The 26,062-nt window shown below is 39.1% G+C and overlaps 1 protein-coding gene across 5 annotated transcripts in view; it reads left to right on the top strand.

Annotated features, from left to right (window-relative positions):
- The window catches only part of LOC108714659 (transmembrane protein adipocyte-associated 1 homolog), a 44,284-nt gene that overhangs the window by 5,051 nt on the left and 13,171 nt on the right, over positions 1 to 26,062 (top strand). The window contains exons 1-9 of one of the 5 annotated variants that reach the window (XM_041590837.1): positions 1,752 to 1,889; positions 3,706 to 3,857; positions 7,442 to 7,711; positions 11,881 to 12,013; positions 13,772 to 13,858; positions 17,201 to 17,273; positions 21,123 to 21,202; positions 23,789 to 23,899; positions 25,260 to 25,320. In XM_041590837.1, the coding sequence (XP_041446771.1) occupies positions 7,542 to 7,711; positions 11,881 to 12,013; positions 13,772 to 13,858; positions 17,201 to 17,273; positions 21,123 to 21,202; positions 23,789 to 23,899; positions 25,260 to 25,320 (715 nt within the window). In that variant the 5' untranslated portion in view covers positions 1,752 to 1,889; positions 3,706 to 3,857; positions 7,442 to 7,541. Of the gene's footprint in view, positions 1 to 1,751; positions 1,890 to 3,705; positions 3,858 to 7,438; positions 7,712 to 11,880; positions 12,014 to 13,771; positions 13,859 to 17,200; positions 17,274 to 21,122; positions 21,203 to 23,788; positions 23,900 to 25,259; positions 25,321 to 26,062 lie in introns of those variants that run through there. The other 4 variants (XM_041590834.1, XM_041590836.1, XM_041590835.1 and 1 more) reach the window with 4 other exon arrangements.

The raw sequence follows: 26,062 nt of genomic DNA, 5'->3' as shown, positions 1-26,062 counted from the left end.
AACCCCACTGCCCCGTCTACACTAGCTTCCCCATAATCCTTTATCTCACCCACCCCCCCCTTGCCTAGTTTAAACACTCCTCCAACCTCTTAGCCATTCTTTCCCCTAGCACCGCGGACCCCCTTCCATTGAGGTTGAATGTTGAATGATTTGTCTTCTTCTTCTGACTCTTTACAGCTTTCAAATGGGGGTCATTACAAATTTATTGTTAATGCTACTTTTTATTACTCATCTTTCTATTCAGGCCCTCTGCTATTCATATTACAGTCTCTTATTCAAATCGGTGCATGGTTGCTAGGGTAATTTGGACCCTAGCAACCAGATTGCTAAAATGATGAAATAACTCAAAAACCCCAAATAATAAAAATGAAAGCCAATTGCAATTTGTCTCAGAATATCACTCTCTACATCATACTAAAAGTTAACTCAAAGGTGAACAACCCCTTTAATAACCATTGAGGGGCACTGAAAACTTGAATACTTGCCCAACAGCAGAAGTGGTAACTTTTCCTTTGGTTGCACATTCACAAGTGTCTGTTGCCTTATAAACCCAAGGGTCCTCATGTCAGATAATCCCAACAGGATTCCATTGATTGAGTGCAAGCAGTTTGTAAGTCATGTGACTATCTGGCTTGCAAGATGATTAGCTGATAAGACAGGGGTTAGTGACCTTTAACTTCACTCTCCATCAGATGAGTTTGTGAGGGGATTCTAAGAGCTGTACTTAACATTCAGATCCAGGCATTTTGCTATGTAAATAATTGTAAAATGAATTAATTTGCTTTATCAGTAATGGGAAATAATGTCCCATAGGATACATTGGTAGGGGGATTTTGTATTCTCTGGCTGCAAAGAAATTTTCCAATATAGATGAAACAATGGCAGATATTATACAATTGCAATTGAAAAGCCAAATGTATTTATTGTTTTGTGCACTGCCTGTTTGGAAACAGCTTAGCAACGTCAGTTTTCCTGCCAAGGCTCAATTTCCCACAATGCCTGCATGCTTTGTCATAGGTCTGTTAAAAGGCCTGTAAAGGGCATGTATCATAGTCAAATTGTTTCCCCCACCAGTGGTGCGGGCTAATAGAGCTATAAGGGCTGCAGTATGTTGCCTTAGGACGGCAGTCACTATTTAGTGGGCCTGTGGGGGGGGGGGTGATTGGGCCTCTGTGTACTTGGGCCTATTTTAAATCCCAATCCAGACAGGGATGTGGGAAACAATTTTACCATCATAGGTTCCTTTTAATCAACCTGCTACTGTCACATAATTTCACTAGTCAGAACCAGCAATTAAGAGAATAGCGAGCTACAGACTTGCTTCTGTCAACAGCATTCTCATTTACACATAACTTTAGAACTACAGAAATTTTTTTATTAAATATGTGTTTCAGAGCTGCATAGAATTCTATATCAGTAGGCAAAATGCTATTTTTTTACGTCCCTTTGTAACAAGAGCCTACTGCAATACCAACAGCAGTGTATACTGAATACTACGGTATATTATATACAGCGAAACCTTGATTTTAAGTACCCTAAGTTTAAATTTTCCCACATTTTACATTTTCTATTTGTGGTCCCTCCAATTTATAATGCATTTCAATTTGTGCATTTTCTGATTTTACATCAACATTTTGTCCTGATATTATATATATATATATATATATATATATATATATATATATATATATATATATATATATATATATATATATATATATATATATATATAGAGGGCTGCTGCATTCATTCCACCTGTGAGTGTCCTGGGCATTTACACAGCTGCTCGCCTCTCTACAGAGGGGGTGCAGTGGGACTGGATTGCAAGCAGATGAACTGGAAGTTAAGGAAGAACATCACCAGCTGGGGGATACTCTGCATGAGTCCAGGTACAGCAGTTTATATAGTCTAATGAAGTCACAAACAAGAAGTGATTCTTATGATTTTTTTGCCCATTAACAAGTGCAAGAGGACTTCTGGTATCTTTTGGCTGCACATTTTAGTAGGGATGCACCGAATCCAGGATTCGGTTCAGGATTCGGCCTTTTTCAGCAGGATTCGGATTCGGTCGAATTCCTTGTTCCTAGCCGAACCGAATCCAAATCCTAATTTGCATATGTTAATTAGGGGCATGTAGGGAAATAACGTGACTTTTCGTCACAAAATAAGATTTTTTTTCCTACTTTTTCCTTTCCTGTCCCTAATTTGCATATGCAAATTCAGATTCGGTTCGGTATTCGGCCAAATCTTTCACCGGGGATTCGGCCGAATCCCAAATAGTGGATTCGTGCATCCCTACATTTTAGGAAAGAAGGGGGTCCTTTTAAAGGACTGGTAGCACCAAAAACAAATATTACAGGTATAGGATCCGTTATCCAGAAACCCATTATCCAGAAAGCTCTGAATTACGGAAAGGCAGTCTCCCATAGACTCCATTATAATCAAATAAATCAAATTTAACAGTACCATGTACTTGATCCCAGCTAAGAAATAAATGCAAAACAATCCTATTGGGTTTAATTAACAGGTAATAGATTATTTAGTAGAATTAATGTATGGAAACCCCTCATCTGGAAAAGCCCAGGTCCCAAGGATTCTGGATAACAGGTCCCATGCCTGTATTGATTTGACTTCTTATAGGAAATAGAAAGTCATTTTTACTTGGGGATGCAAAAGGTTAGGTACCCCCAAGTGATCGCATTTACTTACCTCACACCCCGGGCCAGTGCTCCTATAAGCAGAAAACTGCACCAGTCCAGGGGTTCTTCCAGCGAGCTTCAAATTTTCCGGGGCAGAAGCATGCACAGTAGAACGAAATAGTCTGCTTTTTCGTTAAAGTTCGGCTTTTCGCTCTACTGCCCATTCGTATGCGCGCAAAGAAAGAAGAAGAAGGAGGCCTATCGCTCCATGGTGCTTGGTGACGGGGAGATAAGCCACCCAGTGACAAATCTTCTCTATTGCTGGGCAACCAATCTCCCCGAAAATGCCTTCCCGCCAGCAAGAATACGAATCGCTGGCGGGATGGCATACGAATTGCTTTGGATTTCTGAGGTCGCCTGAAATTTCCTCGTGAGACAACTTCAAGTGACTGCAGAAATCAGAAGCAATTCATATTCTTGCCGGCAACTAATTTCCCCGTCTGCCACCACCCTTATACTGTTTATGCCTTTCCTGTATATGTATAAACCTTCTTTGGGGAAAAAAAATTAGGATTTTATTGCAGCGTGTTTATCGGCTCTGTTGTGTGCAGCCATACATTTTTTTGTTGTATAAACAAAGCCCCACCTAGTCAGATTTCTTCCTTTGAGTCTTTCTCTCAGAAGTCCTGATAGAAACATTATACATCAGTTTCTAAAGCAAATAACGCATTTCCAAAAAATGATGGCACATTTTTTAAAAAGTGCTAATTATTTATATAAGCTTCTGGTCTTACTGGCTCTTTAGGGCTTTAGCACACGGGGAGATTTAGTTGCCTGGCGACTAATCGCCTCTTCTTTAGGGCGACAATCTCTGAACTGCCTTCCCCCTTCCTTCCGCCTGCTAAAATGAAAAATCCCCTGCGGCAATGCACTCGCGGCGCTTTAATTTCTGAAGTCACCCGAAGCTTCCCAATCTTTACTTCATGGGTAATTTTGGTTAATTCCATAATACTTTCTTGTATGGCTTTTTCCCTTCTTGCTTCTATCTTGTCTTTATCTCTTTAAGGTACAGAGGGCATTTTTCCATCCAGCAGAGTAACAGCATCAGACAAAATATTCCTGTCCACCTGTCACAATTCTCAGTGTTATGTAATGGAAAACACTCAGGCTGATGCAAGCGAAGCAGTAACAGGCACTTTGAGTAACAGCGGAAAAAAGGTGCGATATGCCATAACGAAAATTCAAGTAAAGGCACTAACCCTGTATTCCACAGTCAAATTAGAAAGTAGAATAACTAAAAGGAAAGAGTCTCGCAGTTCTCCCCAGTCTAAAGATGGCCATAGACATACAGATTATAGTCTATGTTGGACAAACGATAGTCCGTAGCAATCTTCTGACCTGCAACTAACCATTCAGATTAATCTAAAGTAGTATAGAGAACAAATCACATGATGCCCGGGCCATTAATTGACAGGCAGCAATCGTACGAAAGTTATGTCCGACAAATAGTAGTGACAGTCACCCACTCATATCGTCAGAGAGGCAATACAGGTATAGGATCTGTTATCCAGAAACCCGTTATCCAGAAAGCTCCAAATTACGGAAACAACTTGAAATTTCTCACGGAGCAGAAATTTTAAGTTGTTACATGTTCACATTTGTTCCGAAGGCGTTGGTCACTTGACAGCACAGGGATTCCGGTCAACTCCTAGCGATGAAGAGGGTGAGTGCTCTCCCCCATGTGTTGTTCTCCAAGTTATGGAAAGGCTGTCTCCCATAGACTCCATTTTATCCAAATAATCCACATTTTTAAAAATGATTTCCTTTTTCTCTGCAATAATAAAACAGTAGCTTGTACTTGATCCCAACTAAAATATAATTAATCCTTATTGGAAGCAAAACTAGCCTATTAAGTTTATCTAGGGGGCAGATTTATATATATATATATATATATATATATATATATATATATATGTATATATATATATTTTTTTTTTTATGGTCAAAACTGTCAACTAGGGAGTTATTCAAATTAGATTCGAGTTTTTAAAAAAAAATTCAAATTCGATTTGTCATACTCTGGCCCTTTAAGAACTCAAATTCGAAGAAAATCTTATTGGTAGCCGATATAAATCATTTAACCTGTCCGATCAACTGAACGACCAAACAACATGGTACGAAAAAAGTCTGGACAGTCCACACACGGTCCGAAAACTGTATGAACTTTAGTTTCATACCACTTTTATCTTTGCGTCTATGGCCAGTTCAAGGGTGCAGGTTCGTGGTCTAGTGATGTACGGGCCGGCCCGATACCCACACCTTACACTGTCGACTTCATGCTTCCGGTTTTATAGCCGCGCGCCTGCTCGCCCCGCCCCTTTTGTGACGTCATCGACGGGCCTGGTTGGCAAGGATCTATAAAAGGAAGTCGGGCCCGGACGGGTGCAAGTGGAGGAAGGGCGGGTGATGGCCGCGTTTTACCCACACATCACTATTGTGGTCAAAATAGAAAGATGTGAATGTTCCCAAAAATCAAACAGAAAGTAGTTAAAAATACGAAAAACTTTTTTGTATTTTTATCTACTATTTGTTTGATTTTTGGGAAAACTCTCATCATTCTGTTTTCCCCTGGACAAAATTACTAGTCAAAATAGCCAATAGCCTTAGGGTGGTGGCACACGAGGAGATTAACTTGTGGCGACTTCGGAAAACTGAAGCTATACGTATGCCATCCCGGCGATTCATATTCTTGCCTGTGGGAAGGCATTTCGGGGAGATTAGTCGCCCGAAGTAGAGAAGATTTGGCGATGGGCGACTAATCTCACTGTGTGTCACCACCCTTGCAGTCATTTTATGGATTGCCCCTCATATGGATTTCCCATTGTTCTATGTTCTTTATCCTTGTCTTTATCATTATTGTTTATCTCCTTTGATCTTTTTTGTCTTGTTTTTCTGACTTCTAGCCCTGTAGCCTCTTCACTGTTGCTCAAGTCCTCCCACTTGACATACTTGTGCACATGAAGTGTTTGTTTTTCTGCTCCCCTTACATCATGGCTTTTACAGTAGCTCGAACACAATTCCGGGAATGCAATTTGGCATTAGGCGGTATTTAACAGAATGAGTGTGCATAAATGGAAAAAAATAACTGTAATTATGGAAAAATAATAAGGATTAAAGGGCAGTTCATCTTACAATGTATATTTAGTATATTTATATTGTTACAAATTGCAGCTGACCTTCTGTTTTTTATTTTTTGGTTCATGTATGATTTTGTGTGTTCAGGTACATACAAGTACTATTTTTTTTTTTTGTTCGCTATTTTACCTATATGATATACAGGGGGACTTGGTTCTGCAAAAAAAAAAAAAATCCATGCGTGCATAACCTATGGTTATAGTAATAAACACTGTTTTGTGTATTACTCCTGACTAATAAAAGCTATATACCCTATGAGAAATTTCTTGTAGTGCTACTAACCGCAATTTGATGAAGGATGCTGGTTTCAGAACCACTATCTCTGTAGAGTAGGTTGGACAATTTTTTATGTGAGATGTCACTTTGGGGGGCTTTAGATTATGACAGTAGGATGAACAAATAACTCAACAGGTGACCCAGAGTCAAACATCAATAAATATTGTGTAAATGATACTTTATTGTTATCTCATGCTATTCTCTCCGCTTTTCTGTTATCCTATACAGAAGTGTGTTTTGGGTTTTGCATTTTAGTCCTCTTGCAGTCAGGACCACCCTTAGCTATATCAAAACATCTCTGCCTGGCTGAGAATGCTGGGACTGTAGACTTGTGAGTCTGACATCCCTGCTTTATATACTGTAGCTGTTGTTCGACAACCTTGCAGTTTGCTATTCTCAGTGTGATTCAAATATCCTGAAATGAAACGTAGCAATTTGTCATTTGAGTACAGGTATAGGATCCCTTATCCGGAAACCCGATATCCAGAAAGCTCAGAACTACGGAATGTCTCCCATAGACTCCATTTTATCCAAATAATCCAAATTTTTAAAAATGATTTCCTTTTTCTCTGTAATAATAAAACAGTAGCTTGTACTTGACCTCAACGAAGATATAATTAATCCTTATTGGAAGCAAAACCTGCCAATTGGGTTTATTTAATGTTTAAATTAATTTCTAGTAGGCATGAAGACCCAAATTATAGAAAGATCCGTTATCCGGAAAACCCCAGGTCCCGAACATTCTGGATAACAGGTCCCATACCTGTACTACCCAGCAAAGCAAAATTTTATATATTTAAGAGATTCTTCTAATGTGCCAAGATATTCCTGTTTAAAGAGACACCAACAATTAAAGTGTATTAAAGTAATTAAAATGTAATTTACTGGTACAACTGGTCTGTTTGCTTCAGAAATGCTGCTACTATAGTTTATATAAACAAACTGCTGTGGAGCCATGGGGGCAGCCATTTATGCTAAAAAAGAAGAAAAGGCACAGGATACATAGCATATAACAGATACGCTCTGTAGTATACAATGGTATTCTACAGTGTGCATCAGTTATCTGCTGTGTAATCTGAGCCTTGAATGGCTGCCCCCATGGCTACACAGCAGCTTGTTTATATAAACTATAGTAGCATTTCTGAAGCAAATACACCAGTTTTACTAGTGCAGGGCAACACTACATTATATTTTAATTTCTTTAATACACTTTAATTTTTGGTGTTACTGTTACTTTAATCATCCCCCCTATTTCCATAAATGTAGAGACAATCAATTTACCATCAGGATGTCAGTAAGTGAAACAATTCTCTCTTTTGTTTGCTTAGCAGGATTGTTAGCTGCACACAAGTCTCGTTCCTCAAGAGGAAGTGAAGTTCTGCGCCCTGTTGTGTTCTGACTGCTTTGTCGTCTTCTCATATCAAGCTCAGGATGTCCGCAGACACCAACAGCAGCTCTGGCCTCATCATCACCCCTGCTCCCAACTCCACATCCCTTGTGACTAGCATGCAGCCAACCTCCAGTATCATTTTCAACAGCACTAACATCACCATGCCACACGTCTGCCTGATCATTCTCTTTGAAGACATTGGGAATTCCAGGTATGAACCACAGTCGCTCAAATGTATTTGCACAGCACAGATGTGCCGTCCCTTATTGGCAATTCACTAGAAATCTGTCTTTAAAATGAACAAATGCGCTAATGCTTTCAACAATACAGAAAAATACACACCAATCATTGAATAGACTTTTTACTGGAGAGTTTGCATTCCTTGGTTTCTGAGCGTGAAGATGACACATTTCAGTCTGCATATCTGCTGTCAAGCGAACCATAGAACCAAGCCAATCATCCTGCTTTATAATGTGAGCAAAAATGTTTTCTCAGGAATGATTACATATATATTACATACATACATGTAGAGCAGGACAGCTCCCACCTTCAATTAAAGCTACCTTGTAGCAGCCCCTGTGCCCGGAGTAAAATGCAAATACAAAGAGAACAAAAAACCAGCACCAGGGGTCTTTGCAGTGAAAAAAACTTGTATTGTTTCATGGTATGTATAACCGACGTTTCGGTCCCTCTTTATCAAGGTTCCAAGAGGGACCGAAACGTCGGTTATACATACCATGTAACAATACAAGTTTTTTTTTTTTGTTCTCTTTATATTACATACATATATATGATTACATATATATCTATATATATATATATATACATATATATATATATATATATATATATATATCTATCTATCTATCTATCTATATCTATATATATATAATACACAAAAGCAATGAATATCTTGCAAATTATATCCTTATAAACGGTGAGTTCTGATGTCATTTATGTCACATGACTCATTGAAACTTGTGTATTATAATAAATAAAGTACCCCCAGTTGCAAAATATGAGGATATTAGAAGTTACCTCTGAGTTCCATGACCTGAATAAAAACACTCGGCCTTCGGCCTCGTGTTTTTATATGGTCATGAAACTCCTCTGTAACTTCTAATTTCCTTATATTTTACAAGAGGGGGTACTTTATTGACTATATAAGTGGAGCCTAGCATATACTGCTGGACAAGTGGAGTAAACCAATCAGACCGAGATCAGAGGGGATAACAGGAGGGGAGATGGGCCAAACAAGGAAAAGCAAACCATGAAACAAATGATGCATGTGTAACATGACCGGGCCTGACCCCTATTTGAAGCCTGGAAAGGAGGCAGCAAATAATTTAAAAACTACAAAAAATAAATAATGAAGACCAGTTGAAAAGTTACTTGTTAGATGTGGCCATTCTACAAAGTTAGCTTAAAGGCGAACAACCCCTTCAACCAATGCATATTTACAGAGGTACACAGGGAAGCAATGCTTCAAAACATCTGAACAGTAGCAACTGTGAGGCTTTACTCTAAAAGTGTTTCACATGATGGTTCCGTGTTCTCCTCTTTACCCAAAAGGGGATTTCCTTTTAAAAATTGCCAGTTGTGGTTCAGTTTCATCCTTACATGTATTCTCAAAACCACTGCCATATCAGAAATAGCTTTCAAACATTGTACAGTACATATGGTTTTTAATGTATGGCAACTATCCCTTTTCTGTATCTGCTAGTATAATATTCCTCACTGTAAATAAATCATTTTCTATATAAATATTTAAGCACTTGGGCACTTTCCCTTTAATACATTTCTTGTAATCCTGTTTCTTCATCTGTTTTCTGATAATTGCTGCTGGCTGTATGATGGCCTAGATTTTCAGAAACAAATATACATAACATTTCTGTGTGTGTGTTTCATTTATGGACACATGACATGCAGTGAATTTTTATAGCCAACACTTGAACCAGATCATGTTACTGTTCATATTGAACTTTTCGGTGCCAGCATGAGTGCATTTACCAAATAGGCTAGAAGCCCAGGCCAAAGGCAACTTGAGAATTATGACAATATTAAATTCTTATTGTTTCAGCACTTTGTTTACTTTGTAGGGTTCATCATCCAGAGTACAGCTGAAATGAAAGACACCTGCACAGCTAAAGTGGGAGATGTATCTAGTACACTGTCCCCCCAATGCAATAAAAGGCACTAAGATTGCCCAGCAGCAGTAACCCTAGCAACCAATACGATCTTTGTTTTTAAACAGGTGAGCAGTAAATTCTACCTTCTGATTGGCTGTTTTGAGTTACTGCTCCTTGGCAAACTTAGTGCCCTTTATTACATTACCCCTATATGGCTAAAAGTATCTGGACAGTTAAGGAGGCCATACACAGACAGATTTTAGCTGCCGTTTCAGCTCCTTCTGTCTGAGTCAGTTCATCTCCAACAGACATATCCAAGCAATTTCTGGCCAAAAATCGGACAATGATCACATAGTTACATAGTTACATAGTTACATAGTTAAATTGGGTTGAAAAAAGACAAAGTCCATCAAGTTCAACCCCTCCAAATGAAAACCCAGCATCCATATACACACCCCTCCCTACTTTTAATTAAATTCTATATACCCATACCTATACTAACTATAGAGTTTAGTATCACAATAGCCTTTGATATTATGTCTGTCCAAAAAATCATCCAAGCCCCTCTTAAAGGCATTAACTGAATCAGCCATCACAACATTACCCGGCAGTGCATTCCACAACCTCACTGACCTCACTGTGAAGAACCCCCTACGTTGCTTCAAATGAAAGTTCTTTTCTTCTAGTCTGAAGGGGAGGCCTCTGGTACGGTGATCCACTTTATGGGTAAAAAGGTCCCCTGCTATTTGTCTATAATGTCCTCTAATGTACTTGTAAAGTGTAATCATGTCCCCTCACGTCGGCTCATTGATGTAGTCCTTGTCCCAACAGCCTTTATCCCTGTAAATGTGATCCTGTTTTTTGAACCTACGGCCAAACTATCTGATCAGCCCGATATTGCCCCCATCAAGGTGGCTCATTTAGCAACCCCACCAAACAACAGATCTTTCAGTGTTTGGCCAGCTTTTGTCTAGAATGCTATTTCCTCAGTTCGAACACTGACTGCTGAGTTCAAAACTGTCTCCAGAAGAGATTTCAGTCCAAAAACTATTTGTAAAGGAAAGTGAGATTAATATGAGTGTTCAGAAACTGGCAAACCTAACATCATCATCTGCTATGCCAAGTGTTATCTGGATGGGCAAATGTCAGTGGCATAATAGCCCCCCTACAGAACAAGTTTACTAAAATGGTAGTGGAAAAACGTTGAAAGCTTGCACAGAGCCCTGACCTCAAAGTAAATGACAATCTGAGGAAGGAATTGAAACTGTAGATTGTGAGCCAGGCCTTATCCTGAACATAAGAGCCCGATCTTACTAATAGTTTTGGCACTGAATGGAAGCAAGAACCACCAACAATGTACCAGCATTTAGTAGAACCTTCACAGAAGAGTAGTTAAAGCTTGAAAGGGAGGCATGACTTTATTATAATTGCCTTTGTTTGGCAATGAGATGTTGGACAGGTATCCGGATACTTAAAGGGGTCGTTCACCTTCCAAACACTTTTTTTCAGTTGAGTTGTTTTCAGATTGTTCACCATAAACAAATAATTGTTTCTTTTTTTCTTTTTTTACCAGTTTCCCAAAATTGAAATTTAAAGTTTAATGTTCGTGTCTCTGGTGTTTCAGTCTGGCAGCTCAGTGATCCAGGAGCATCTGAACTGTTACAATTTGCTACAATTAGTTGATACAATTAGTTGATACATTTCTCACCAGTATTTCTGGAGTATTCGCAACTATTGTATCAATTCTAATAGCTGCCTTTAATGAAAGTCAGGGATTCTGCTCAGCAGGGACAAAGATAAGAAATGTATCAACTAAATGTATCAATTTCGAACGGTCAAAAAGTCGGCGCCCCTCCCAGAGAAAAAAACATAACAATTGTCCCTCCAAACACAAGTCACGGTAGTAAAAAAGTACAAAATATTTATTAAAACGTAGTGAACATCGGCCTAACGCGTTTCGTGCCTTTTGGGGCACTTACCCATAGGCTCCCAGAGCTGGTTTAGAAGGCGAAAAATTAAACTTTACACTTCAACAATTAGAAAATCGATATCAACAGGGAAGAACCAAAAAAAAAGAACTAAAGGTTATAGACTTTAACTGCAAAAGTCATGGATACCTGGCATATGTTACCTGTGTAATGGAACAACTGTAGAGAGTACACACTGCATACAATAGCACAAATATATAAGCTGTTTAAGAACCGCTTTCAGTTTTTGTTTTTTAATGTGGAATATTTTGCTTCCTTTACAGGGTCAGATACTGGGATCTCATGCTGCTAATCCCCAATGTTCTCTTTTTTGTGTTTCTGCTTTGGAAACTTCCATCGGCCAGGGCCAAAATCCGTGTAAACTCCAGCCCCATTTTTACCACCTTCTACATATTGGTGAGTGAGTCTCACTTCTCTTAATCTGTGCTACAATAGAGGAAGTTTCTATGGGAACCATCCTTCCTTTTCAGATGTAACATCACCCTGTGTGCTCTAGGTCTGGAAATAAAACTTTATTGGGTGCACCAGATACATGGCGTGTCCATGCTGAGGTTTTGCCATTACCTTGTCCTATCGAAAGTTTCAAGTGTAGTGACTGGGCACTGCTAATAAAGGGCTGATAAAATTATACTAGACTGGGGCCCACTAGGAGATCCTCTGGTACTGTGACAGAGCACTCTGACAATGTTCAAGTGTTTAGAAGAGTATCTGCCAAGAGGGGGATAGTGAAGAGTAACTTGGGTATTTCAGAAACAGTACAGCATTTTTAATTGATTATATTTAGAAATATTTGTTGTTTCATTATGAAGTATATATTACATTTTTAACAGTTCCCCTTTTAAAGGGGAACTATCACGAAAATGAAAATGTAATATAAGCTTCAGCATACCAAAATAAGAGCCTTTGTAAATACAATCAATTAAATATTCTGTACCATTTCTGAAACTAATGAAGTTTATCTTCACTATTCCAGCATCTGTTTCCCCTCATTCTGTCTTCATGCAGCAGTTGGGTATCAGATATTCATTGACAGTTAGATCCAGTATATCTTATTGGGGGGATTCCTTTCCTAGCAGATGAATTAGAGCTCACTCAAATAACTGATTCCAGTACAAACAAAATCTAACAAAATAACTACCCTTTGCACAAATCCTGAATGTAGAGAGACAGGATTTCTGGTAAATAGATTTCAGGTGAATAGAGTGAGCTCTAATACATCTTCTAGGCAAAAGGAGCCCCACTATAATATATATTGGATCTAATTGTCAATGACTATCTTACACCCAACTGCTGCATGAGGACAGAATGAAGAGAAACAGATGCTGAGAGAGGGATAGTGAATATAAACTTGATTATTTCAGAAACAGTACAGAATATTTAATTGATTGTATTTAGAAAGTTTCTTATTTCAGAATGCTGAATCTTATATTAAATTTACATTTTCGAGTTAGTTCCCCTTTAAAGGAAAACTATACCCCCCAAACAATGTAGGTCTCTATTAAAAGATACTGAGTAAAACAGCTCATGTGTAAAACCCTGCTTCATGTAAATGAACCATTATCATAATAATATACTTTTTTAGTAGTATGTGCCACTGGGTAATCATAAATAGAAAATTGCCATTTTAAAAAATAAGGGCCGCCCCCTGAGATCGTAAGATTCACTGTGCACACATACAAACCACATGTAAGGTCACATGAGCCAATTAACAGACAGAGTTCTGCTTTTTGCTTCCTCACTTCTTCCTGTTACAGTTAGAGTTGTAGTATTTCTGGTCAGGTGATCTCTGAGGCAGCACAGATAGAGTCACGAAATGGTGGTTCAAGGCAAGAGATGTAAAAGGGCAATATTTATGTAAATATATATTCCAGTTTGGTAAGATTCTTTAATATGTCATTCAATTTGATATAAACTATCTGTTGCTTAAGTGTTCATTTTGGGGGTATAGTTTTCCTTTAAGGAAAATGCCATTATTTGTAACAATAGAATACAGAGGTATTTTTCCCAGTCTATGACAAACTTACACAGCAAGTGATTGCTCAGGGAGCAGCCTATCACAAATATTGGGTGAACACACAAAACTGCATTTTCTACCATGACTGGCACTTGGTGTCCATTTCCACTTTTAATTGAATTTATTTCCCCCCCCTCTAGGTATTTGTGGTAGCTGTGGTGGGAATCACACGGGCCATTGTTTCCATGACTGTCAGCTCTTCCAGTGCAGCCACAGTCACTGATAAGGTAAGAAACAAAGTAAGGATGCACCGAATACGGGATTCGGTTAGGGATTCGGCCTTTTTCAGCAGGATTTGGATTTGGCCGAATCCTTCTGCCCAGCCGAAGTAAATCTGAATCCTAATTTGCATATGTAAATAAGGGGCGAGGAGGGAAATCACATGACTTTTTGTCATAAAACAAGGAAGTAAAAAATGTTTCCCCTTCCCACCCCTAATTTGCATATGCAAATTAGGATTTGGTTCAGGATTTGGCCAGGACTTTGCCTTTTTCAGCAGGATTCGGATTCGGCTGAATCCTTCTGCCCAGCCGAACCGAATCCTAATTTGCATGTGTAAATTAGTGGTGGGGAGGGAGAAATCGCAGGACTTTTTGTCATAAAACAAGGAAGTAAATTATGTTTTCCCCTTCCCACCCCTAATTTGCATATGCAAATTAGGATTTGGTTCAGGATTCTGCCTTTTTCAGCAGGATTCGAATTCGGCAGAATCCTTCTGCCCAGTCAAACGGAATCCTAATTTGCATATGTAAATTAGTGGCGTAGTAAAAAATGTTTCCCCTTCCCACCCCTAATTTGCATATGCAAATTAGGATTTGGTTCAGGATTTGGCCAGGATTTTGCCTTTTTCAGCAGGATTCGGATTCGGCTGAATCCTTCTGCCCAGCCGAACCGAATCCTAATTTGCATGTGTAAATTAGTGGTGGGGAGGGAGAAATCGCAGGACTTTTTGGCATAAAACAAGGAAGTAAATTATGTTTTCCCCTTCCCACCCCTAATTTGCATATGCAAATTAGGATTTGGTTCAGGATTCTGCCTTTTTCAGCAGGATTCGAATTCGGCAGAATCCTTCTGCCCAGTCAAACGGAATCCTAATTTGCATATGTAAATTAGTGGCGTAGTAAAAAATGTTTCCCCTTCCCACCCCTAATTTGCATATGCAAATTAGGATTTGGTTCAGGATTTGGCCAGGACTTTGCCTTTTTCAGCAGGATTCGGATTCGGCTGAATCTTTCTCCCCAGCCGAACCGAATACTAATTTGCATGTGTAAATTAGTGGTGGGGAGAGAGAAATCGCATGACTTTTTGTCATAAAACAAGGAAGTAAAACATGTTTTCCCCTTCCCACCCCTAATTTGCATACGCAAATTAGGAGTTGGTTCAGTATTCAGACTAATCTTTCACAAAGGATTCGGGGTTTCGGCCGAATCCAAAATAGTGGATTTGGTGCATCCCTAAGACAAAGCAGCCTGTGTCAGCGATGAAGTTTGTTAGTTATTTGCTTCTGCCTCTGACACTTCCTGATTTTTGCACCTTGATTTATTGTGTCTTTTATTGTTGTTTAGGAGAGATATCCACCCGACGGCTCTACTAAGCTACACTTCCCCATTTCCCCACAATAGCAGTGGTTGTAGTTGGGATGTAGTCACGTATAGTTCAACAATAGATGGGTGGCTGCTGGTTGCTCATCTCTTCTGCCATGCCTTGTGTTGTTGCCCTATCCTCTGTTGCATTGTTTTGCTGTTCTTTAGGCCTGTATACTGCACTGCACAGGACACACTTTCACAAATCGGAAGTGTTCAACTCAAAATAGAAGACCAAGCTAATTTATCCAAGTAGCCTTGCAGAATATCTATTCCAACATCTCTGTGAATGTGCAATTCAGTTTCTAAGAGGCACAAATGCTGATCTACTAGCAGAGAAGAAGGGACATATCCAATCGTGTTACCTAGGGTAGTGGAACACTTTGGGGCATATTTATCAAAATCTGAGATTAGAGCTCACCACAGAAAAACTGCCCACCTTCTATTCATTCCTATAAGATTTTTCAAATCGTATCAAATGGCGAAATTCTAACTTTCACCATTGATAAATAGTATTCTAAAAATCCCATGGGATTGAATAGAAAGCGGGTGAGTTTTTCTGTGGTGAGCTCACATTTTGCTCAAAATTGCTGCTTACATTTTTGTCCTTATCACAGCTAAATATAGATCTTTAGATGTCGTTTCCCTTTGCTGGCTATTTCCTGAGATGCATTTATAAAAATGGCCGTAACCAGATTTCCTGGTTCTAAAAATAAAAGGAAGGACTTGATAGACTAGTTGTTCTTCTGCCACTGACATTGTGTCACTAGCTTTTGAGAATATATATCCCTGTGTCTATGTAGAAATATTTGTAGCCAGCAATATCCTGGGATATCCCAGATAATTTTTTCAGAAGAAATGGCTATGCTCTATTTCTAGTTGTTTCTAGATGGTTTATTTTCATTATTATCCAGGTATAATGCATTAAGGAGCACACTGGTTACCTCTGTAAATAGAAATATCTGGCAAATTACAGAGTACAGGTATGGGATCCGTTATCTGGAAACTAGTGATGCGCGGGTAGGCCCGATACCGGTGGGACCTGTGGGTCGAGCAGGTTTGGGCCGACCCCGCACCTCCATTTGCGGGTGGCAGGCGGGTGCGGGTTGAGCTCTTCTTCCTGCTCTCCCCCCCACCACCCGGAACTGCCAGCTTTCGACTTCCTGCTTGATTTTTTAAACACGCGCGCCTCCTGCCCGCCGATGATGTCACAAAAGGGGCGGGCAGGAAGTGTGCATCTTTAAAAAATCAAGCAGGAAGTCGGGCCTTAAAATGGAAGCAGGAAGTCGGGGGCAGGTTGGTGAAGGGCGTGATGGGTTTTATCCTACCCGCACATCACTACTGGAAACCTGTTATACAGAATGCTCCGAATTACAGAAAGTCCATCTCCTATAGATTCCGTTTTAATTAAATAATTAAATTGTTTTACAAATTATTTTTTTTTCTCTGTAATAATAAAATAGTACCTTGTACTTGATCCCAACTAAGATATAATTAATCCTTATTGGAAGCAAAACAATCCTATTGTTATCAATAACGTAAGCCAATCGGGAGCATCATACCTCCAAACCAAACGCTCCTATCGGTGCTGCACATGTAGCCTGTCCCCCACAGGAAATCAATTGACGTGAAAATTTGTAAGACACGGAGCATCAGGAAATGGTGATAAAATATCACTTTTAATAATCCATTTAAAAACGTTCCAGCATAATGAAAGCACAAAAAGTGCCATGAAGCAGGATACACTTGTGTTGAATAGATTCCCTAATGCAAGAACAAAAAGTGCCAATAACTTTTAAAGAAGTAAAGCAAAACATTTGTTTCTAAAACTACATGAATTTGCTACACAATGATCTTATTCCCAAAGGTTTTACTGAATGCGTACTAGTAGAGCAAAGGTGAAACCTTATTATAAATAAGTTGTGTCACACCTATCTACGTGCAAGATGTTGTATTTTCCTTTGCTGATGGTACCTTGCCTTTCAGGTTCTTTGGGAAATCACCAGGTTTTTCCTACTTGCAATCGAGCTCAGTGTGGTGATCCTGGGCATTGCCTTTGGTAAGTTAAATTCCGCCCTCCATTGCTTGCAGCGATGTATAATGTTTGAAATAATGCACACAAGACGCCATCTAGTGCTACTCTGATATTATTTCATTATCTTTATAATCACATCAGTCCGGGATTTACTGGCAAGTGTCAAACAAGGGCTGTTCAAGTGATAATCTGTAGGGTGAATGCGGTTCTCCAAGCCATTTTATGTGCCCCATCAGTGCCTGTGGTCATAATAGACTTTTTTTTTTATGTATGGCCATGTCATAAATGCAGCATCAGATTAGTTTGGATGACGTTTGGATAAAGGTAAGTAGAAGTGTGCTTGGCCTTAAAGGGGGTTGTTCACCTTTAAATTAACTTTTAGTATGATGTAGAGAGTGATATTCTGAGAAACTTTGCAATAGGTTTTCATTTTTTATTATTTGTGTTTTTTTGAGTTATTTAGCTTTTCATCAGCTCTTCAGTTTGCAATTTCAGCAATCTGGTTGCTAGGATCCAAATTACCCTAGCAACCATGCAATGATTTGAATAAAAGACTGAAATATGAATAGGAGAGGCCTGAATAGAAAGATGAGAAATAAAAAGCAATAGCAATAACAATACATTTGTGGCCTTAAAGCGTATTTGTTTTTAAGATGGGGTCAGTGAACCCCATTTGAAAGCTGGAAAGAGTCAGAAGAAAAAGGAAAATAATTAAAAAACATACTAAAAGTCAACTAAAAAGGTGAACCATCTATTTAAAGGAGAAGGAAAGGTTAAATCACACTCTCAGTGATTATAATTCTCTGGGTCTGTGCTCCTGTTTGCAGAAAACTGCATTGGCCCGGGGGGAACTCTGTAGCAAGCATCATAGAGCAAGGTTCAGCTTCTTCATTCTTCAAAGGCCCCTGGCCATCACATGCACATGAAAAGGCTTGCTTTTTAATTAAAGTTCGCTTTTCACTCTGCTGCTCATGTGCACCCGGCATGAAGCAGGATGAAGAACGCTCCATGATACACGTTGAGTGGTACCCCGGGCCGGTGCCCCTGTTTGCAGAAAACTGCACTGGGGCATCAGGTAAGTGATTATATCACAGGGGGTAGCTATCTTTTCCTTCTCCTTTAAGACATCAAATGAACAGTTCAGTGTAAAAATAAAAACTGGGTAAATAGACTGTGCAAAATAAAAAATGTTTCTAATATAGTTAAAGGCTGGAGTGACTGGATGTCTAACATAATAGCCAGAACACTACTTCCTGCTTTGCATCTCTCTTGGTTTCCACTGATTGGTTACCAGGCAGTAACCAATCCGTGACTTGAGGGGGGTCATATGGGTCATAACTGTTTGCTTTTTCTAAGCAGAATGCTAAGGATTAATTGCAAACTCACTGAACAGTTATGTCCCATGTGGCCCTCCTTATAGTCACTGATTAACTCTGAAAAGCAAGAAGTTGTGTTCTGTTAGGCATCCAGTCACTCCAGCCTATATACATTACATTTTTGGCTAACTAACTATATTAGAAACATTTTTATTTTGCACTGCCTATCTATATATCCAGTTTTTATTTTTATACTGAACTGTTCCTTTAAAGGAAAACTATACCCCCAAAATGAATACTTGAGCAACAGTATTCAGTATTAAGTGACATATTAAAGAATCGTATCAAACTGGAATATATATTTAAGTAAATATTGCCCTTTTACATCTCTTGCCTTGAACCACCATTTCATGATGGTCTGTGTGCTGCCTCAGAGATCACCTGACCAGAAATACTACAGCTCTAACTGTAACAGGAAGAAATGTGGAAGCAAAAGACAGAACTGTCTTTTAATTGGCTCTTGTGACCTAACATGTCTAGTTTGTTTGTGTGCACCGTGAATCCTATGATCCCAGGGGGTGGTCCTTATATCTTAAAATAGCAATTTTCTATTTATGATTGCCCAATGGCACGGCCACTAAAAAAACTATATTATTGTGAAAATGGTTTATTAACATGAAGCACGGTTTTACATATGATTTTATTCAACTGTTTTATTCAATATCTTTTTATAGAGGCCTACATTGTTTGAGGGGTATAGTGTTCCTTTAAGAAAAGGCCCAACGTGGGAACAGTTGGACAGCAGTGTCTCAAAATACAGTAATATGAAAAGGTTTGGGAACCCCTCTTAAAGGAGAAGGAAACTGTTTTGCAAAAAACCCCATACCCCCCACCCCAGGTAGACACCCCTACCTAATCTCTCTGTAATTCCACGCATGCGCAGTTGTCGCAAACCAGCAAACTGCCCCAACTGCGCATGTGCAGAAATACAGATCTCCCAGTCAGCTTACAGAGGACACGGAAGATGGATGCGTGGAACTCCGCTGGAAGAATCTGCGCGAGGGGTAAGGATGGAGTATGGGGCATTTCCCCGGGGGTAGTTAGCCTGGAGGGAGGGGGGTCTACCTGGGGTGGGGGGTCTACCTGGGGTGGGGGGTCTACCTGGGGTGGGGGGTACAGGGTTTTTTGCAAAAGGGTTTCCTTTTCCTTTAATTCTTTGGAGTTTTGTTTATCATTGGCTGAGCTTTCAAAGTAGCAACTTCCTTTTAATATATAAAATGCCTTATGGAGACAGTAGTATTTCAGCAGTGACATAAAGTATATTGGATTAACAGAAAATATGCAATATGCATCATAGCAATTAGGGATGGGCGAATTTTTTCACCTTGTTTCACCGCAGAAATGACGCCCATAGACTTGTATGGCGTTGTGCGACAAAAAAAAAAGACACGCAACAATTAATTTATATGACGCCCATAGAGTTTAATGGGCGTCGGCGACATTTTGCCGGCGGCAAATTTTTGTCTAAATGAAACAGGTTAAATTCGCACATCCCTGGTAGCAAAATTAGACGTGCATAAATTTGGGCACCCCAACAGAGATATTACATCAATACTTAGTTGAGCTCCTTTTGCAAATGTAACAGCCTCTAGACGTCTCCTATAGCCTTTGATGAGTGTCTGGATTCTGGATGTGGGTATTTTTGACCATTCGTCCATACAAAATCTCCCAGTTCAGTTAAATTTGAGGCTGCCGAGCATGGACAGTCTGCTTCAAATCATCCCATAGATTTTCCATCATATTCAAGTCGGGGGACTGTGACGGCCATTCCAGAATATTGTACTTCTCCCGCTGCATAAATGTCTTGATGATTTCCAAGTGTGTTTAGGGTCATTGTCTTGTTGGAATATCCAAGCCAATATTTTGCACAGGCCGTTTTTCACATTTGATTTTATTTCATACAACTGAATATTGCTTCACTAAAAATCTTTGTTCAGAAAACACCCCAGTACTCCAATTTTCCTGGGAAATAAAAGAAATGCCACTGTTATTTTTTTTGTTGAAAGTGGTGTAAATTATTATGCAGTCTGAGAGGGGTTCCACAACTTTTTTTATATGACTGTTTCTGTTGCCTCTTTCTCCATGGGAGGTAGATTACAAAAGTCTGGTTAATATTTATATCAGTATCTAATGAGTTACCCACTTTCAGGCACCTTTGATATAGGCAGCATTGTGGAGCTCTGGTTAGCATTGTTGTTCTGCAGTTTTGGGTTCAATTCTAGCCTGGCCTCTGTCTATAAGAAGGTTGATGTTCTGTCCATGCTTGTGTGGGTTTCCTTTTAGTTTCTATGCTCTGCTGGGACAGGGACTGAGAATGATAAACAATCCCATTAAAGCACAGCAGAATGTGTTGCTACTCTATAAATAAAGGATAATGACAGTAAAATAAAAATTAATTGTCTCCCACTGAAGATAAACAGAGTTCTTCCCCCAGGCAGGCAGGGAGGCAGGAATGATATAAAATCATGTTTGTTTTTTACTTTTCTCTGTTGTTCAGGTCACCTTGAAAGTAAATCCAGCGTGAAGAGAGTTCTAGCAATCACTGCAGTTTTGTCTCTTGCTTACTCTGTAACTCAGGTGAGCCTCGGCTTCCGTTTTGTTTAATATTCCATTTGCCTCACTTTGTGCACCTGCAATGGAAAATAGTGTTGTGACTTATGAATTATTAACTGCTCCGAAACTATTGCCATTGGGAACACAGCTGACTAAAGGGGTTCTACAGCATCTCCCAAGACATGATTCAGTTAATTGTGATTGGGCAAAAAATAGGAAAAGATCTGTGTTCTACTCCATAGGGCTCATTAACCTCTCCATGTGCAAAGTGCAAAAAAACTGCAGTCTGCCTTTTTTTTTTTTTTGAACTTTGCATTTTGGTCTGCCTTTGTAGGTAAAGGATCCATTATCCGGAAACCCGTTATCCAAAAAGCTCCAAATGATGGAAAGGCCATCTCCCATTTTATCCAAATAATCCAAATTTCCTTTTTCTCTGTAATAATAAAACAGTAGCTTGTATTTGATCCCAACTAAGATATAATTAATCCTTATTGGATGCAAAGCCAGTATATTGGGTTTATTTAATGTTTACATGATTTTCTATCAGGCTTAATGTATGAAGATTCAAATTACAGAAAGATCCCCAACCCCTAACATTCTGGATAACAGGTGCCATACCTGTATTGTGTTCTGAAAAGAAGCACCTTCCCCCCATGAATACAGCATTGAATATCTTGGTCAATGCTGCATTGGTGAGGTGGTGCAGGTTGCAATGGGGCCCTGTACTTGCCACCTACCCTGTGGAAGGCAGTAAGGACAGGGCTGAACCAAGCAGCGGATTTTTGACCCCGCAATGATTTGCTGCAAACAGATCTTTTGTGAGTATTCTTTTTTGAGATAAATCAATTTAAAGGGGCTGTTCACCTTTTAGGTAACCGTTAGTATGTTATAGAATGTCTAATTCCTAGCTACTTTGCAACTTTATTAATTATATGGAATACTTTTTGAGTTAGTTGCCTTTTTCTTCTGATCCTTTCCAGCTTTCAAATGGGGGTCACTGACCCCATCTAAAAACAAATGCTCTCTAACACTACAAATGTATTGTTATTGCTTCTTTTTATTGTTCATCTTTCTATTCAGACCTCTCCTATTCATATTCCAGTCTCTTATTCATACCGATGCATGGTTGCCACAGTGATTTGGACCCTAGCAACCAAAATTGCTAAAATTGCAAACTGGAGAGCTGCTGAATAAAAAACGAAATAACCCAAAAACATATAGCAAATTGTCTCAGAATATCACTCTCTACGTCTTACTAAAGTTTATTTAAAGATGAACAACCCCTTTAATACATTTGATGATGCATGCTAGAATTTCTAGATAGATGTGTATGTATGTATGTATGTATGTGTGTGTGCCAAGTAGAGCGAGTGAACACCAGGAACCTTTTTTAAAAATACTTAATGTTTATTTAGAAAAAGTTTAAAACAGGCCAACGTTTCGGTCTCCCTCTAAGACCATTATCAAGACCATGACTGTTAAAAATAAATATTTTTAATAGACAAGCTGTGTTAGCACTCACCCAATCATGTGTGAGGAATAGAGTCATGTGCAGAGGAAAGATCATCCAATCACTAAAGAATCCCAACCCACTGTGTAACTTAAAAGCAAACAGCCCTGTGTCAAGAGCATCAGAAACAAGAGTTTTTAAAGGAGAATTAAACCCTAAAAATGAATGGCTGAAAATGCCATATTTTATACACTGAATTTACTGCACCAGCCTAAAGTTTCAGCTTGTCAACAGCAATGACCCAGAACTTCAAACTTATCACAGGGGGGCACCATCTTGGAAAGTCATGTTCAGTGGGCTCTGAGCAGCTGTTGAGAAGCTAAGCTTAGGGGTCGTCACTAATTATCCAGCAGAAAATGAGGTTGGCCTGTAATATAAGCTGATGCTACAGGGCTGATTATTAAATTCTGGTGCTAATTGCACTGGTTTCTGTGCTGCCATGTAGTAATTATCTGTATTCATTACTAATCAGCCCTATATTGTGAAATTTCTATTCTATGTGTACTGTACTTTGTGAGTGGGTCCCTAAGCTCAGTAAGTGACAGCAGCACAGAGCATGTGCAGTGAATCAGCAGAAAAGAAGATGGGGAGCTACTGGGGCATCTTTGGAGACAGATCTTTACTGCTAAAGGGCTGTGGTTGCCTTGGGCTAGTACAGAAGCACAAAACATCATGTACAACATTTCTACCTACTTCTTTAGTTAGACTTTAGTTCTCCTTTAAGTTACGCAGTGGGTTGGGAAACGTTGGCCGTTTTAAACTTTTTCTAAATAAACATTATGTATTTTTATATAATGCTCTACTTGGATCTACATTTACACATCATTTGTGAGCAGCACCTGGGTCAATTGTTAAGCTGAGTGGTGTGAGGTTGAACAATGACTTGTTGGGCCTAACCAGATGTGAAGTGGAGTTTCAAAATAATAAATCTATTTTCCATTGAGAAACTAACGGTATGCAGGAAAGTGGGATACAGCAGGCAGTTATGTGTTTGCTTTTGGGCCTAATTTGACATGTAAGATGCCGAAGCATATTCTGTTTCTTCTCCTTGTTCTATACAACATTCTCATATGAACCGTCTTGCTTCTCTTTGGTTTTAGGGTACACTTGAGATCCTGTACCCCGATGCACATCTGTCTGCTGAAGATTTCAATATATATGGGCACGGTGGGCGGCATTTCTGGCTTGCCAGTTCCTGCTTTTTCTTCCTGGTAGGCAAATCACATTATGTTTTCACATCCAGGTACTAATACAAAGGCATGATAAGTATAATCTTCCTGTATTTTAATACTGCTAAGACATAAGAAGTATTTTGGGCATACAAAAGTTGTCTTAGAATTATGGGACCTGACCAACCCTGCCCCCCCCCATAAACCAGCACTCATTGTATCCACGTCTCTCTTGAACCCCCTTCTACTTGAAACCAGCATTTTCTCTTTGCAGGTTGAGGTACTTTGTGGATTTTGCAGTTTCCCTGCCATGATAATTAAGTTGCAGCCAAGCAGGGACACTGAAACTGTATGAATTACTGGCATCTCAGGGGGTTATTTATCAAAGTCCGAATTTATCTCAATATTTTCTGCTACAAACGCCGATAAAATCCACTCGGGTTCTTTTAAGCTTATTATTACATTTTATTGAAAATTTGCTTTGCAGTAAAAAAAAACAGTTTTCAAGATTTTTTCATCTGATTTTCATGTTTTTTTGGATTTTTTCATCCGAAAACTCAAAAAAACTTTGGGGTATTGCACGAAACCCAGCGCACATCATAAAATCATTGGGACTTCTCTTATTGACTTATATGCAACCTCGATAGGACTGAGATGCCAGATTTTCAGATTCTGACTTTTCCATCCTCGGGGTTTAATAAATTCCGAAGAATTCGAGATTTTTTAAAAGTCTGATTATTTAAAAAAAAATCAGGAATTTTTTCATGATTTTTGCTTTTGGAGTTTAGTAAATAACCCCCTCAGTCGTAGTAGGCTAGGGGCAAGTCAAAATTATACTGTTCTGCTCGTTGGGGCATTTACAGTTTGATATTGCTTTCTTAATATGGTTCCTAATTGGGCAGATCTAATAATTTGTTCATTGGATCACATGGCCATATTTTGCTAGATGATAAGCTAAAATGCACAGCTTAGTCTGACAGAATTAGTGTAATCTAATCAAAAGAAGATATATATATATATATATATATATATATATCTATATATATAAAAAGTTCAAAGAAAGCACTCACGGCATTTTCCATTGGATGTATTTCAAAGTTTATTTATTCGTGCATGGTGCATCCATGCACGAATAAATACATGCACCATGCACGAATAAATACACTTTGAAATACATCCGATGGTCAATGCTGTGAGTGCTTTCTTTGAACTTTTATTGCTTTATTGGTCAGCACCCGGCGAGAACATTTTTGAATGGTGAGTGCCATTTGATCCTGTATATATATATATATTTCTCTTTCAATTAATTAGACATGTTGAAATATTTTCACCAGAATGAGTATTTTGAAGGTCTTGCAGCTATAGAATATAACATCAACATGAATTTCTCTTCTCTTTTCAGGTTTATACCCTGGTGTCTCTTCTACCCAAAACACCCCTCAAGGATCGCATCTCCCTGCCATGTAAGTTAGCACTGAATTATTAAGTTAGCACGACCCCCCCTCCCCCGAGCTGCTTTAGAAGGTGAAAAATTACACTTTACACTTCAATATTAGAAAAACAGTCACACGTAGAAAATAGAAAGTAATTGGAAAAAAGTTTTTACTTCTGTTCAACGATCTGAAAACAACTAGGTGTTTGAAGGTAAGTCCTGCGCGGAACCAATTTCTAAGACCCGAACTGCAGCCCACGACCCAAACTGCAAGCGCATATTTACCCACTTTGATCCGCTACCCAACTCAGACCGGCAACTGCCTTATCCGCAACCCACTGACCACCATCAAACAGGAAGTTATGTTACTGCAAACCGGAAGTGATGTCATAAAAAAATGGGCGGGGACAGAAACATGTTTTGTAAAAGGAGTAAAATATAGGCAATATTATATAAGATAAGAAATTTAGATGAGACCCACAACCCAACCCGCCCCGCATCTATACGCACATCTGAAAATCCTCCCCTCACTCCGTAGGGTACCCGCTTTTTTTGTGGGTACCCGACCCACTGCAGGACTCTAAGGTGAACAACCCCTTTAAGAGAGGGTTAGGTGAGGGGTTTGCGGACATAAAAATGTCAGTTTAGTGATATGACACATGCAGAGTGTTGACAACATTCAAAGGCCATGTCTGTATCACAGCCTGTAAATTTCTTTATTGAGGATGCTTATTAAAGGGGTTGTTCACCATTAAATTAACTGTTAGTATGAT

The sequence above is a fragment of the Xenopus laevis genome, chromosome 4L (assembly GCF_017654675.1).
Source record: "Xenopus laevis strain J_2021 chromosome 4L, Xenopus_laevis_v10.1, whole genome shotgun sequence".
Lineage (NCBI taxonomy): Eukaryota > Metazoa > Chordata > Amphibia > Anura > Pipidae > Xenopus > Xenopus laevis.
The sequence above is the reverse complement of the archived record's forward strand: the minus strand, read 5'-3'. Positions and strand labels throughout refer to the sequence as shown.